The 16,648-nt window shown below is 41.5% G+C and overlaps 1 protein-coding gene across 6 annotated transcripts in view; it reads left to right on the top strand.

The window, feature by feature from the left end:
- The window catches only part of kalrna (kalirin RhoGEF kinase a), a gene marked incomplete at both ends in the record, with an annotated part of 131,532 nt that overhangs the window by 109,493 nt on the left and 5,391 nt on the right, over window positions 1–16,648 (top strand). The window contains 16 exons of one of the 6 annotated variants that reach the window (XM_083902657.1): window positions 8,034–8,234; window positions 8,344–8,423; window positions 8,570–8,716; window positions 9,097–9,192; window positions 9,488–9,606; window positions 9,718–9,784; window positions 10,563–10,666; window positions 10,758–10,914; window positions 11,012–11,104; window positions 11,315–11,365; window positions 11,460–11,537; window positions 11,622–11,807; window positions 12,333–12,504; window positions 12,593–12,807; window positions 13,576–13,859; window positions 15,458–15,626. In XM_083902657.1, the coding sequence (XP_083758783.1) occupies window positions 8,034–8,234; window positions 8,344–8,423; window positions 8,570–8,716; window positions 9,097–9,192; window positions 9,488–9,606; window positions 9,718–9,784; window positions 10,563–10,666; window positions 10,758–10,914; window positions 11,012–11,104; window positions 11,315–11,365; window positions 11,460–11,537; window positions 11,622–11,807; window positions 12,333–12,504; window positions 12,593–12,807; window positions 13,576–13,859; window positions 15,458–15,626 (2,219 nt within the window). Of the gene's footprint in view, window positions 1–8,033; window positions 8,235–8,337; window positions 8,445–8,569; window positions 8,744–9,096; window positions 9,193–9,487; window positions 9,607–9,717; window positions 9,785–10,562; window positions 10,667–10,757; window positions 10,915–11,011; window positions 11,105–11,314; window positions 11,366–11,459; window positions 11,538–11,621; window positions 11,808–12,332; window positions 12,505–12,592; window positions 12,808–13,575; window positions 14,649–15,457; window positions 15,627–16,648 lie in introns of those variants that run through there. The other 5 variants (XM_083902658.1, XM_083902655.1, XM_083902654.1 and 2 more) reach the window with 5 other exon arrangements.

Here is a 16,648-nt window from a genome sequence, read left to right as displayed (position 1 = left end):
GTCTGACACAGTCATAGTGGTTTCCTTGTGTTTTTGTTTGAGTCGCAGGTGCAGGTTGGTGCAATCCTCCGGTTGATGATTTTTCCAATTATTTTCTCAATTAATTGTTCCTCGAAATGTTGAAAAATGTAGCCCGTAAACCTGAAAATTATGATTTTCTTTGTGTTAAATGGAGCACTGAGAAATCACTAATAACTATCAAAATAGTTGACGATTAATTTGGCAGTTGATTCAAAACTCCATTAACCGTTGAAGCTCTAACGTACATCCTCGCTAATTTAGGTGTAAAGTGGGTATTTGATTAATTATTTGCAAATGCTGTTTTAGCCAATTTTAGCAAATATTACATCAAAATGTGACATTGTTAGTACATAAATACAGTTTTTACAGTAAACGTGACTTCATTAGTACATAAACATACAGTTTTTACAGTACACGTGACTTCTATAGTGCATAAATACAGTTTCTATCATAATTGTAACATTATTAGTACATAAATACACAGCTTTTACAGTAAACCTGACATTGTTAGCACATAAATTCACAGATTTTATAGTAAACCTGACATTATTAGTACATAAATACACAGATTTTACAGTAAACGTGACATTATTAGTACCAAAATACAGTTTTTACAGTAAACGTGACTTCTATTATATATAAATACAGTTTCTATCGTAATTGTAACATTATTAGTACATAAATACACAGATTTTACAGTAAACCTGACATTATTAGTACATAAATACAGTTTTTACAGGAAACGTGAGACTTCATTAGTACAGAAACAGTTTCTTCACGACATTTTTGGTAGAATTTGAGGAACTTTTCTCTCCAGACATTCGGAGCGTTGCTCTTTTCTTTTATCGCCGCCTGACCGATGACATTTTTCCTCTCCAGATGACTTTTTGTTTCTCTGAAGAATCCTGAATCACAAAACATTCATTCATCCGTACAGTGAATGAGGAAAATTGAAGCACCATTCTGACATGACTGCACTGAGGCTTTCTTCAGGCCATTTGCTCTTTTCATGTCCGGGTGTGTGGTTGTGATTTACTCTACACACTTACTCCTGATCGCCAACTCCTGTTAATGATTCATACACTTGTTACTATTTCCTTGTTTTTTTGGGGGGAAGCTTTTCTCTTAGATTGGTGGTTTTGTGCAGTTCCACCTGCTGCCCCCGGGCGGCCACTATGATTTTACTGTACTTTTCAGATCATTTACGTGATCTTACTTTTGCCGCTATCCCCTGGATTATCCTAGCAGCGTGTGATGAGATTACGCTGGTGTACTTTTGGTTGCTAATCGTCTACTACCGTCACCTGTAAAAATGGACCTTGAAAGTGCTTGAATTTGACCCTTGAAACACAGTTTGAACCCTGTGGTTAGACTTAACTAGCATCTGAAACTTTTCATGGAAGATTCTCTGCATATTTGCAATTGGCTTGCTTTACTCGCGCAACGTTCCATCTGTCCTGATAAAAAACAAACCACTTCCTGTGTGTTTTTATCGTCTCGCCTCTACGAGGCTAAAGGTTGAAAATCTAACCCTCTACTGTAGCTTTAAGAGCACCAGTGCATGTCCAGTTTAGAGTCCACATAGCACTTAGCTAACGGTTAACTCGGCTCTGCGCGTGGACAGACGGTGGACTTGGAACCCCCGCAGCGTCTGAACTCGTCAGCTGTAGCACGCCACTCGGCTGAGATGCACGAGTGGCATGTAGACGAACTGGTTCCTCTGGTTTCAGTCGTGCACAGTTAGTATCGGAATAGTTTTCGGACAGGCTTTCTGTGGACATGTTTGAACCCGATGTTAAAATAATCGCAGGCGATCCATATAATGAGGGCATTCATGAGAGGATCATAATCAAATCTGATCAATCTTAGGCCATCGGTGTCACATGAGATGGACCGTGACAACAAAACTGCATAACTACATATTAAAGACAAGTAAAATGCATTTATAAGTGAGTTTAAGGTATGTGAAGCACATTTTTATTTCTCTTTTATACGTGTTGCGTCATAGGTTTGCATCAGGGCTCGGCTCGTTGGACTGGTTTGTGTCACCGCGTTACTGCAGGTGCAGGACGTCTGTGGAAATATGTGCTACTGCTTCATTATACCTGATATGAGGCGGGGGGTTCTGTTGTTGTTGTTGTTGTTGTTGCAGGTTTTCCTCACCCACACACTCATGCATATACAGAGGCATTTCCTCACTCACACAGTGACAGAGTGACTGTTGGGGGAGTGTAAAGTGAACCCACGTCTCGTCCATTAAACCTGGAGATGGGCAGGAAACTCCTCTGACCCCTGAGACACACACGCGCACACACACACACACACACACAGATAATGGACAGAGAAAGCCTCAGCTAGCTTGTTCCTCTGTTGCTGTATCAGTGCGTTCAATCTCCTCAGTTCAAGCTCTTCTTTCTACACAAGAACCAACACTTTCTACTTATAGTCAAACAGTGTTCTGTGGCCTGTTTTGACAAAGATGAAATGCTAACGCTAAAGGCTACTCGTATTTGCCTGAATACAAACTACTTTAACCCTTGAAGTATGCGATAATTGTGCAAAAGTCACAAGATACACTGCTTTTCTTTCATTGTTGTTTATGACAACTGAGCCAAGCGAACTTTGACATATTTTCAAATTTCACCAATTCAATCAAAATCTCCAAATCCCGACTTTCTGACATTCATCTCAGAATTCTGATTTAAATCTCAGAATTCTGACTTTCTGACTTTAATCTCAATATCTGACCTTGTGTGTCTCAGTCTAAATGAGACGTTTGTGTAAAATGACAGTCACATGATCGTCTGCTGACACGTCTGTGGTTTACGATCTTTGCAACAGGGAGCAGTGGAACTTAGTTTTCTTTGTGTATTTGCCCTTTAGAAAAGGATTCTACTACTACAATGATCGATGTTGTGACGAGGGTACAGTGTGTTTTTGTACACTCAGTCCTTTTTATTGAGACATCGTAGGGATGTGATCACAAGAAATCCGATCTTTGACCATTTATTTTAATGTCATTTCAAGTCCACATTCATCCACAAGAGTTGATAAGAAGCGTTGACTGAGGCGAAAATATCCGTCAACGTTTTCCCCTGTAGTCGGAAAATGACACAGTCATTGTTACATTGTCGCAACACAGTTACTCACTGGGAAGTTTTAGTGTGTGTTGTCAGATATGGAAGGCATGAGAGATAGAGCGGTACGAGAGGAATGTAATCTTCCCAGATTATTGTCTCTTCCTGTCATTGACTAAAAAAAGTGTGATGAGAGGGGAGGTGTGCAGGGAAAGCGACGGAGATTAGGAGTTTTCAAACTGTTTATGTGTGTGTACAGAAGTCAGCGAGTCCAAGTTTCACTACGCTAATACTCTAAATACTTCCTTATTGTACTTCAGTACAAAATTCACATATCTTTACTTTATTTATAGTTCTAGCTACTTTTACTCCCCAACTATTTTTGTTTCTAGTTACTACCAAATAAAATCCGAAGAATTACTCCGATTGCTCCTGCATGTATACGCTTAGTCGGACTAAGACAATATTTTTCTTAATGTCATGTCAACGCGTTAGTCCGACTAAAATCAAGCTTGTCTTAGTCGGACTAACGTACCCGCATAATGTGACTCATAGTCCGATTACTCCTGCATGTATTCACATAGCGGGACTAAGACAATAAGTCAGTTTTCTTAATGTCATGTTAACACGTTAGTCCGACTAAAATCGAGCTGGTCTTATTCGTTTAACGTACCCGCATAATGTGACTCATAGTCCGATTACGCCTGCATATATACGCTTAGTCGGACTAAGACAATAATTCAGTTTTCTTAATGTCATTTTAACACGTTAGTCCGACTAAAATCGAGCTTGTCTTAGTCGGACTAACGTAGCCACATAATGTGACTCATACACCAACTCCTGCATGTATACGCTTAGTCGGACTAAGAAAATAATTCAGTTTTCTTTCTGTCATGGAAATGCGTTAGTCCTATACGCTGTGGAATCTAATATAAGTCCATGTCGTGTCCTTGAGTTTTGTGTGTGTGAGAAACAGAAAGAGATAGAAAAGACACAGAATAAAAACCCTGTTCTGCAACATTTCAGGCTGCTGCTTCACTTTCTACACACTTGACATCGGATCTGTGTGTGTGTGTGCGCGTGTGAGTGTGCGTGCACGTGTGTGTGCATGTGTGATTAAAGATAGCGAGTGATGGATTCTAACAGTAGAGCGTCTGTGTGCTCCGTCGGCTGCAGAACAAGAGCTTCCTTGTTTTGGTTTCACCTGACTTTTGCCATGACTGACACTGCAGGCTTCTGTTGCGCGTACACACACACACACACACATCACTGTTCCCCTCAGTACTGATGCTCCTATTGCTACAGCACTACCTCTGTTTACATCAAAAGAACTATGTTAAGACCTGCCGGCGACGGTCGGCTGACAATAACCCCCCCCCCCCAACCACTTTTTGATTTGTCGTCTTTTCTGTCGTGACGCATGTTGAGCGTTGTGCACCTTTAAGAAGTGCTGACAGACAGACTGATAAACACTAGCCTCAGAGCATTGTTGTGCGTAGCTACAGGGGATACAAGACGAATTGAAATCCCCCTTTTGAAAATTGTCACTGTCGTTACTGAGCGCTGGATCCAGATTGACAGTCAGACGTCTCGTCACACAGAGATTAACGGCTAAATAAAGCTTAAAAACACTCATCATCATCATAGCTAACATTCCTCTCCTGTTTCCTGTAACTCTTTGTTCTCCTTATCATGAGTGAAACTGCGTTGAGTGACTGTGTGTGTGTGTTTGTGATGACCAAAAGACTCATGAGTCATGAGACTCGACGCTTAATACATATAACATACAGTTGACCATTTTAAATAATAATAATAGTAGTATAATAACTATTTACGTTAGATAAATCTATTTTTTTCTTCTTTCTGACTTAGTCTCCCATTTACTTACTGATATTTCTTTTCCTCAGAATTCTGACTTTAATCTCAAGAATTCTGACTTTCTGATTTTAATCTCAAGAATTCTGACTTTCTCAATCTCTGACTTTCTGACCTTAATCTCTGATTTTCGGACTTTAATCTCTGACTCTGACTTTAATTTCCATTTTTCTGACTTTAATCTCCAACTTTCTGGCTTTAATCTCAGACTTTCTGACTTTAATCTCAACTTTCTGTCTTTAATCTCTGATTCACAGAATTCTGACTTTAATCTCTGACTTTCTGACTTTAATCTCGAATTTCTTGACTATATGTACGACTGATTTAATGTAAAACAAACAGGACATAAGTACAATAATAAAAGTAAGAGAAGAAGAGAGGCATCTTAAAATCCTCACGTTAGTGTATGTGTATATACCCTTGTATATTAAAGCGCTGTGATGAAGTGCAGCCACTTGACCTAAAGCAGTGATTGACAGCTGATTGACGTCACTGCTGTTCAGAATGTACGCTGATGTACGGTATTTTCTACTGTAACAGGTGTTCATGCTGCGTATAACAGTCAGCTGTGTGTGTGTGTGTGTGTGTGTGTGTGTTCTTGTACTTGCGCCATACTGAGGACCAGTGAGGGTTTTTAACCAACAAAGTGAGGACATTTTTACCGAGTGAGGACATTTTGGTCGGTCCTCACTTTGTTTTCATTGAAATCACTTCCTTAGGTTGCTATAACATGCAATACTCTGTTTGTCAAAAAAAAAAAAAAAATTCAAATTTTGGACGACATAGTATGACTTTTTTTGTCAAATTTTGGACCAAACATTTTGGGTCAATTTTTTTTTCAAATTTTGGACCAAACATTTTGCGTCAAATTTTGGACCAAACATTTTGGACCGAACATTTTGGGTCCAATTTTTTTTTTCAAATTTTGGACCAAAAATTTTGCGTCAATTTTTTTCACATTTTTGACCAAACATTTTGGGCCCAATTTTTTTTTTTCAAATTTTGGACCAAAAATTGTGCATCAATTTTTTGTCAAATTTTTTTCAAATGTTGGACCAAACATTTTGGGTCCAATTTTTTTTTTCAAATTTTGGACCAAAAATTTTGCGTCAAATTTTTTTTCAAATTTTGGACCAAACATTTTGGGTCCAATTTTTTTTTCAAATTTTGGACCAAAAATTTTGCATCCATTTTTTTTTCAAATTTTGGACCAAAAATTTTGGGTCAAATTTTTTTTCAAATTTTGGATGACAGTATGGTATGACGTTTTTGTCAAATTTTGGGTCAATTTTTTTTTTCAAATTTTGGACCAAACATTTTGGGTCAAATTTTCATTCATCAAGTAGATATTTGTAATTGTGTTGATTTATAAAGTGGAAATGCTGGTCCTCACTTTGTCAGCTCTTTTACCCGGTCCTCAGTATGCAGCAAGTACAAGAATGTGTGTGTGTGTGTGTAATGAGTTTCTGTGGTCAAGGCCACTCACACACACACACAGGTAAACAAGTGACCTATGACCTCACTTAGGAACACATGACTGGATTTACTGAAAAGCACTTCAGGGAGCAGCCACTGGGACAGAGTGACTACAGATGTGCAGTAATGGGGAGGGGGAGACGCGGTGGTGAAGTGGTGAGAGTCAGGATTGAGCCTGGTCAGTTGTTTTCACTGAGCTAATAAAGCCGATCACTTTGTGGTCTTGTTAAAAACACACAAACTTAACTTAACTAAGTAAATATTAAGCAAGAAAGCAAATATTAAAGGTTAAAGCTGGAGTATGCAACACACACATGTGCTGCCAGTGACCTTTTTAAAGCTGCAGTGTGTAACTCCTGGTGATGTTATTGTTCTGTTCTCCGGTGTCACATTATTTATTTACTGCGTCCTTCATCTGAAAAACGGGCTCTGTGAAGTAAAACTATCAGATCTGACCGAGGGAGCATTTGTGTTGTTTTCATTTCTTTGTGTTTTTAGTCGTAATTTAACCATTTTGGTACTGATTTAAACGCGGCTGTACTGAGAAACGACAAGAGAGTTGACAATTGACAATGTTTGGAAAGTAACAGACATTTATTTATGACTTTATTCCATCAAACTTTCAGAATAATGTAATGGTGCATGCATGGTCTGTCGATGCAGTGTTTTCTGTTTTATATGCAAATGCAATATAAATCTTACATTTGTGCACAATTTCGTGACTATTTTACAGCCATATCTGTAAAATCTAATATCATTTTAATTGGCAAATAAAAAATATCCCACAATTTTACAAATAAAAGTTGGGTAAAGTTGGTTTGGGGACCCAGAAAATTATCCAGCGACCTGTCTGTGGGTCCCGACCCAGTCTTTGGGAAACACTGTATTACTAGACAACTACTTCTTAGACATAGGGTTATGTTGAGGCAGTCAGGTGACCTCAGTGGGAAAAAAAACATTAGATATGAGTTTATCTAATCTGGACGATGTCAAAAATAAACAGTTAAATCCACTATACTCTTAAACTGTTTGTGTCAAGAACATCCAGAGGACATTCACAGTCACACCCAGGAACTTAAAGTTCTTGGTCTTTTTGATGCCTAAGGACATAGAAAATAAGAAGATAAAGAACAAATTGGAGGGTTTTTTCAGTATGGATCAGGTAGAGGAGAAGTCCACAGGAGATCTTGTTGACCCTTGACCTTTCATTTCCTGGAACAAACATGCATATTCACCCATAGCTCCCAGCTGTGTGTGTGTGTGAGTGCAGCTGATCCACCACACTCCTGACACATGACTTCACACACACACGCATGAATGAATGAAAGTATTTCTAAATATGTGACATAATCTGTGCGTGATGGTGACTTTTATTTCCTTGAACACAAACGCTTCCTCCTTTCTCCTTAAATCAAAAGACATTTCCTCATAGTATCCAGTGTCTGGCAAACGGTGCCGTTTAGTAGAAATATAATCAATAAAAAACACATGTTTTCATGTATCTTTACAGCAGTTATTGTGCATTAAAGTTAAAAGACAGACATTTGTCCCATTATTGACCTTTTTGTGTCTTTGCATCTTCAGAAAACTACCCGGTCGGCGACGGCAAAACCGAGTCGGTGGCGAACCTCCAGCCGCAGCCGTCCCTCAGCTCGCTGCAGTCCAGCTCGCCTGGACCCAAGCGCTCTGGGAACACTCTGAGAAAATGGCTGACCAGTCCGGTCCGCCGCCTCAGCCACGGCAGCTCCGTCAAGAAACTGCCCAACAACAAGCAGAATAAGACGCGTAAGAAACAAACAAACGCACGATATTGGAACGTCACGACGTACCGTGAATCCACAGTGTGTGTTAACGTCGGTGTGTTTTCTTTTATTTAACTGATGGACAGGACCAGGAACTGGACGAGAGGAGAACAGGAAGAGTATTGACCTGGGACAACCGGACCTCACGCTGCAGGACGACAACATTGAAGAGGTAAAAACAAGAGTACATTTTGTATGATGAATGTAGTTTCCTTCTAAAATATGTCCTCACAAATACAACCAATTTCCCCCCCCCCCCCCCCCATGTCACGTCCGTCTGTCCGGTTTATTGAACTTTACTGTCCCTCCTGTCCACAGAGAGTCCTCAGTAAAGACGGTAACCTCCTCTCCAAGACGTCGTCCGGCATGCAGAGCGGTGGCGAGGAGGAGCAGGACGAGGAGGCGCACACTCCTCTGCCTCCTCCCATGGACATCATCAAGGATCCTTCAGCTCAGGATGAGAAGGTGAGCGATGATGAAGAGGACGAAGAAGTGTCACTCACGCTTGTTTGGAAAGGTTTTTCCTCTAAATTCTGCATCTTTAACTCGGCTTCCTCCTGTTTTCTTTAATAACGCTTACATTCACATTTCTGTGACATTCTATTTTAATTGTGTTATTGTCATAAGATCTTAATTCGGTTTGGGTTTGCAGTGTGAGAGCTTTAAAGATGATTTTTTGGGTCTAAATCCTGCCTGTAGCTCGGCGCTAATCTGCCGCTCTCCTTTGCTAACCAACAGCTTCTCTTGCTCTGCCGTTTGTTCCCTTTGTGTTTATATTTCTTCCTTTCAATCCTAATCCTAATCTGCACTTGCTTTCGACCCTCCTCCTTATCTTCCTCTCTCAGTCTTCGTCCTTGCTAACGTCCCTGCAGGCGTCTTCTGAGGTGCCCAGCGCCGCAGAGCTGGTTAGCGCCATAGAAAAACTGGTTAAAACCAAGATGGTGAGTGCATGTCTGCGACTTTTCGCATGTGCTGTATTAACATATTTGAGTCTGAAAAGTGTTTTTGTTTTGTAATTTGAACGCGACCTGGTTTTGGCTGGAAGTTGGATTTCCAAGTTGGCGCAACCTCACAAAGTGATTCCAAGATGGCAGCCATCTGATTCCTGTACATTTGTTAATTTCTTGACATTTTAAAGTCAGATTGTTTTGTAATTTCCCTCATTTTCCCCTCAAAGATTCTGTGTCATGTTGGTAAAAACAGATTAAGACTAATGTCTTCCTGGTCTCCTCTCAGACTCTGGAACCAGGAGCGTACCCCGGATTCTCCCCACTCACTCCGCCCGAACAAACCACTCCCGTCCAGCCGCGAAACCCCGAGCTGGAGCAGCGAGCCAAAGCCATGAGAGGACGGATGTGAGTACATTTGATTTTACTACTACAACTTTTTGAACTAGTACTTTAGCCTGTTGGTGTCTCACTGCAGCAGAAGCAGAAAGTTTAATGAACGTCGTTTGTTCTGCTCAGGTTTGTCCTGAAAGAGCTGATTCAGACGGAGAGAGACTACGTCAAAGACCTGGGCACCGTGGTGGAGGTGAAATACTCACCTGTCTTTATCTAGCTAGTTAATCTATCTATCAAGCTAGGCTATCCATCTAAACTAACTAGATGTATGTCTGTCTATCTATCTATCTATCTATCTATCTATCTATCTATCTATCTATCTATCTATCTATCTATCTATCCATCTAAGCAAACTAGCTGGCTGTCTATTTGTCTAGCTAGTTAAGCTATCTATCATCGAGCTAGGCTATCCATCTAAACTAACTAGCCGTGTGTCTATTTGTCTAGCTAGTTAAACTATCTATCATCGAGCTAGGGTATCCATCTAAACTAACTAGCTGTATGTCTATTGGTCTAGCTAGTTAAGCTATCTATCTATCAAGCTAGGCTATCCATCTAAGCTAACTAGCCGTCTGTCTATTTATCTAGTTATTTAAGCTATCTATCGAGCTAGGATATCCATCTAAGCTGACCGGCTAGCTGGCTATGTAATCTATCTATCTCAACTGTCTTTTTTAAAAGTGCTTTTAATTAATTATATTTTGTTTTTATTTCATCAGTGGGGATTTTTTTTGCATTGTTTTAGTGTTTTAATCTAATCTTTTGTTCCTTTTTTACTCCCGTTCCCTTTTTTAACACTTTTATTCCTATTAAGTTTATACGTTTTAGAGTCTTGGCTTTTGTTTTCGTCAATTTTGTCCTGTCCCACTGTTGTTGTTTTTTAAAGTTTACCACTCTGTATGGAAAGTGCTTTTGTCAAACAAAACCTCCTGTTGTCCTATTGTTGACCTTTTGTTGACCTCCTGCAGAGCTTCATGAAGAGAATGGAGGAGAAGGGCGTCCCCGACGACATGAAAGGAAAGGACAAAATCGTCTTCGGGAACATCCACCAGATCTACGACTGGCACAGAGAGTAAGTTTGGTGTCCAAACACCGGAGCCCGGTCCAAATTGTGGTCGGGTTGTGAATAATGAGTCACATCATCCTCGTTCTGTTCCCGTCAGTTTCTTCGTAGGAGAACTGGAGAAATGTTTGGAAGACCACGAACATCTTCCTGAGCTTTTCATCAAACACGAGAGACGACTGCACATGTATGTGGTTTACTGTCAGAATAAGCCAAAGTCTGAGTTCATCGTGGCAGAATATGACACATATTTTGACGTAAGTGATGTTTTGACTCTGTATTTTCCTTTATTATTGTTTTAAAAAACAAAAAAAATTGATGATTATTATTATTATTTTATTATTATTATTCCAGGGAATCCAGCAGGAGGTTCAGTCCAGGCTCGGCCTCAGCGACTTCCTCATCAAACCAATCCAGAGAATCACCAAATACCAGCTGCTGCTCAAGGTAACCTCTACTTTATTAGGTGATGAATGATAAAAATGAACACTTCATTTGTGTCCAAGTCTCATTTGTGTCCAATTTATATGAAATTTTAATGCAACTTTTAAATGAACGTTATCATTGTTGTGCTACAGAAAAGCCTTTCCCAGGTTAACCAGCTCAGAATTTACAGCTAATTACTGATTATTAATTTTTGGTCATGTTTCTCCTCAGGATTTCCTGAAGTTCAGCACAAAGGCAGGATTAGACTGCGATCAAATTGAGGTAAAAGCACAACAAATGTCTCAGATGATGATGATTTCCTCGGATACAGGACATACTGAACTCTTTCTCAACCTCTTTTTGTTTCTCTCGACAGAAAGCGGTAGATTTGATGTCTCAGGTCCCGAAACTGTGCAACGACATGATGAATCTGGGTCGACTGCAGGGATACGAGGTATCGTCAGCGCTGAGTTTGAACATCGCGTACATGTAATGAGCCTGGTTACCTCTCACATCCACGTTCACCCTCCTCCCTCAGGGTAAACTGACGTCTCAGGGCAAACTGCTGCAGCAGGAGACCTTCTTCGTGACGGAGCAGGACGCCGGCGTCCTGTCGCGCTCCAAAGAGCGACGGGTCTTCCTCTTCGAGCAGATCGTCATCTTCAGCGAGCTGCTCAGGAAGGGGTCGTCCACGCAGAGGTACCAGTTCAAGAAGAGCATCAAGGTGAGCAACAAGAACTTCTCTCTTATGTTTCTGCTTTGCTGTGAGGTCCAGTTTGTAAGGATTACGGAGAGTTAGTGACATCTAGTGGTGAGACGGAAGAGTGCGACAGCTGTAGTTGTTCTTCATTCATATAATAAGCTTCGAATCCAAAATTGACCCAAGCTGCTGTAGAAACATGGTAGTAAGGCCATGAAAACTAGGCTTTTCGTCTATTTTTAAGTCAGTATTTACTCAATTTCTGATTCTCTGACAATTAACTGTTGCGTACTGGACATTTAAAGCTGTAGTAGGCGACATTTGTGTAATTATTGAGCAATAATTCCAAGAAGAACCCTGCAGCACAATGTAAATCAAGAAAATCTGAGGAATTGGAGGGAGCCTTTCAGAGATGAAAGTATCACATATTCAGGTCTTTGCTCCTGTGGTGGAAGAAGCTCAGGTCAAAGGGTCTCCATCTAAAATGTTAGTATTTATCTATTTAGGGTTGAGACTTCACGATAAACTTTGACTGTGCCCTCCCTGCAGGTGTCCTACCTGGGTCTGGAGGAAGTCGTGGACAACGACCCCTGTAAGTTTGTGTTGTCGTGCCGCGGCTCGTCCGAGCGCCTCACTCTGCAGGCGGCCAACGTCGACATCAAGCAGGTGTGGGTGCAGCACATCCAGGCGGTCCTGGACGCGCAGAGCAACTTCTTGTCTGGTGAGAGAAGACGAACACTTAAAGAACATCTGACGGTCACGCGACCAAACATCTGACCCCCCCCCCCCCACCCACCGTGTGATTTCAGCTCTCCAGTCTCCCATCGAGTACCAGAAGGAGAAGGGCGCGGGCAGCAGCTCGTCGCTCACCAGAAACCGCTCGCTGTCCGGAAACCGGCCGTCGATGTCGTCTCACAGTCGACCGTCGTCCACCGTCGGCCTCGGCGACAAGGAGCTGGAGAGAGGGAGGAGCCAGATGAAAGTGTCTACCTCCAACGGCGGCTCGTCGTGTTTCGACTCCAGGGTCAGTCTTTAACTAGGAGTTTTCTCCTCTGTGTTCTAAAAATCCAAGGGTAAAATCTGGGCCACTGCAGGTGCAGCGTCATCCTGTGTCCCACTTTGACTGAACAGCTTGTCCACTCAGGTGGACTCTCAAAAAAACACTTGACCTTCACTGGTGGTTTAATGTCCCACAGACACTGTTGTATAGAAGATAAGTTAAGGTGAGATAATTTTAACATCTATGAATGTATAATACACCACTTCATCGCTTACTCTTCATTCTTTGTCTAATTTGACGTCATGTTCTTTTGAAGAAAAGCTGAAATTAAAGGTTGAGATCATTAAATCCTCAGGATAACGTTTACAGATGTTAGAAATCAGGAGAGAAAGAGGTGCCCCCTAGTGGCTAATCTGTATATTTTGATGTTAACGTGCCCAGCACTAGAAAAAACCTAAGTTTTTAGAGTCGTGGCTGTAGCTCCACGTGTCCTTCAGGAGGAACCAAGAAGATGTTTCCAGAACGTTCTCAAGAAGCCAAGTTTTCCGTGATTTAATCTGACTTTGACTTTTAGGAGGATGAAATCTCTCTGAAAAAAGAAACTGAGCAGATTGTCCTCCTCCCTCTTCCTCCTTCTCCTCCTCCCTCTGCTCCTCCGTCAGGTTCAGGTCACCTGCAGCAGAACCGTCCTCCAACCCACATAGTCTCACCTTAACCTCAATTCTCCTCCTCCCTCCATCCCTCCCTCCCTCCATGTCCTCTCCTGTCCTCTCCTCCCCCCCCCCTCCGTAGGACGGCGACGGCGGCTGCAACGGCGTCTCGTCCACCATGCTGGTCACTCAGGACTACTCGGCGCTGAAGGAGAACGAGATCTGCGTGAGCCACGGCGAGACCGTGCAGATCCTGGCCACCAACCAGCAGAACATGTACCTCGTTTACCGGCCGGCCAACGTCCAGTCGCCGGCCGCCGAGGGCTGGGTGCCGGGACACGTCCTCGGCCCGGCCTCCAAGTCCATCAGGGACTCTGTGTCCACGTCGTCCTTCCCGGCGGCGGTGGCCGACGCCCACAACATCAAGTAAGTCCAAGAAAAACAGGCAGACGCTGCGACAGAACCCTCTCTCTCCCACGTGTCCTTTAAAACAAACTTTGGGGACCTCACATGGTTTGTTTTTTTGTTGTTTTTTGGGGGTGTTTTAACTCCTTGATAGGAGCTAAAAACGGTACCAGACGTCTTAACACACACACACACACACACACACGTTAACCTGGACACACGTGGAGCTAAACCCAGACTCTTATTTCAGTTCCTAACACCCTGCTTTTTCTTTATTTTTCTACTTTTATTTTGAAAGAGACTCGTAAAGTAGCTCACCTGGGGCATTCAGGTGGACTCCGCCCCTTTCTCCTTCACGGAGAAGATTTATTTTGTTGTCTGTGGCAATCTATTTCCTCCTTGTTGTTGATGTTTGTTATTGTTCTTTTTTTTTTCTTGCCTTGTAATTATTATTATTATTATTATTATTATTATTATTTTACAGACAAAGTCGATTTTGTTTATATTGTGTCGGCAGTCACTGTACAAAGTTTTTTGTTTGTTTGTTTTTTTCCCCCCCGACTGAGGCTCTAGAACATTCCTGTTTAAAAATTAAAAAACAAATAAAAATAAAACGAAATTTTTTGCACTATTCAAGATGAAGAAAAACCAGAATAAGAATATGAATGAAGTCAGGCTGTGCAATATGTGTCGTTTACCGGCGACGGTCAACGTTGTGACTGTTGGTCGACGAATGAGAGTTGATTTTAAATGTGTTTTAAAATATGTAAAATAAACCTTTTGTTCGCATGAGTTTAGCAAAGCGACGTTGGTGACGGTGAAGTTGTTTTGTTTGTGCGTTAGCGGCCGGACACGGTTGACAGTTTGTAGTTTTTAATATTTGTAAATAAACTACAAAGGCAAAAAGAAACCCAATGTGAAACCCCCTGGAGTGGAGTGTTCTGTGTGCACGGTTACACCACTAGGTGGCGGTGGCGTTTAGAAGGAAAAGGAGGATTTACTTGACTTATTTATGAAGATCAGAGGGTAGAAATACAAGATTTAAACAACAAAAAACTGCACTTTTTTTCCCTTGTATGTTTTAATTTGAGCTCTTTTTTTTTTGTATTTGTTTAATTTGATGTTTTTAATTTTGAGTTTTACTAACCTCGACAGTCTGACTCTCCACACTGACAATTTAAGATGAACTTAACGCTCTTTTAATGAATAAATACTCTTGCACTTGACACTTAACGTCACACTACAACTACACGGTGAGTGTTTTCTCTGATAAAATAAACTTTAAAAAGAGCCCAAAGATGTTAAAGTGGTTTTATAGATATGTTAATAATGATAATATCAGTGTTTTTGTGTTGAATTTGAATGTTTCTTTCTCTTCAAATAAAGACCAGAGTCTTTCACTTCATCCTCTCACATATAATCTAATAATCTTAATCTACCAGAAGAGTCTGGCTGCAGCGTCAGGCGTCAGACAACATCACAACAAGTCCGCACTTCCTGGCGGCCATGTTGTCTCTGCAGCCAGACTAACCTGGACACGCCCCCCCCCCCCCCCCTCGCAGAGCTGAGCTTCTCTCTGATTGGCTGGCTTGGCCTTTTCTCGTTCCTGTACCGTGCAGGAAGTCTCTGTCGTGGAACACGCTGCGCGCCAGGAAGCGCGCCGAGGCCAAGGACGCCGCCTCGCTGGGGGTCGCGTGGGGTCACGAGAACGGCCTCCTGCGTAAGGCCAAAGAAATCACGCCCCCTCCCCCTCTGGCCGCTGCCGCCGCCACGGGGTCAAAGGGCAAAGTGAGTAAACGCAGGCCGACGGCGCACGCTGGTGATGTCATTTATATATATATGTGTGTGCCTCGAAAAACCTCGGCTCCGCCTGCTCCGTTTGGATTTTATTTTGAAATTCCTAACCCGTGTGTGTGTGAGTATGTGTTTGTTTGTTCAAACCTGCAAACACACCCACACACACCTTTTTATGTGTTTTTGGTTTTTTTTATCCGGCAGTGATTCTCAACCTGGATTAAATTAGAATTTAATCTGTGACAGCATTGAGTTCAGGAACGAGATGCATTCATGGACACCCATAAAACTAACCTTAAAAATCGAGTTTGTAATTTTTAAATATAAACAAATGTCGGTTCCATTCGAACCATTGTCGCGTGACTTCCAATGACTTCTCGTGTCACCCGGTGACATGCCCACGCTGCACACAGGAAGTGGTTAGTATTATGACAAAACAAAAAAATCTTACATTTTACGTACTTTTTGCTAAAACTGCTGTAAATTGTTGAAACTTGACAGGAAGTAGCCAAACTTTAGACGTTCAGAAGTGAATTCTACTGCTCAGAAAAACTGGGATAAACTAGTCTCTGCCCGCCTCTGCTCTGCTGCTGTATACACACAAACGCTCCCGGCGTCAGGTCTGATAGTTTTGCGTGACGGAGTCTGACACTACTGCTTCTGTCTACAATATTTCTTTAAGAATTAAGGGTTAAAGACTTCAAGCTGTGGTGATGAACTGGTTGAGAACGCTGCACACGCTTTGTTTTTTATTTTAATATTTTGAGTTTTATTTTTTAACCCCGAGATCCTCGACTGCACTGAGTGAAAAATAAACTTATTTTTGTGTTTGGTGGTTGTTTTTTCTCCTCCCTCTCCGTGCATGAGTAGACGTTACAGTGCTGTAGATCCTAGTGATTTAATAATGACAGTTTGATTTTGACTTTTTGTTTTGTTGTTGTTTTATTTTGTAGTAAACTAACATGTCGATTATTTTTAATATAACATCGTCCACAGACTGTAAAAAAAAAAAAAAA

The sequence above is a fragment of the Microchirus variegatus genome, assembly GCF_963457635.1.
Source record: "Microchirus variegatus genome assembly, chromosome: 16".
NCBI lineage: Eukaryota > Metazoa > Chordata > Actinopteri > Pleuronectiformes > Soleidae > Microchirus > Microchirus variegatus.
This window is presented reverse-complemented; position numbering and strand designations above follow the sequence as displayed.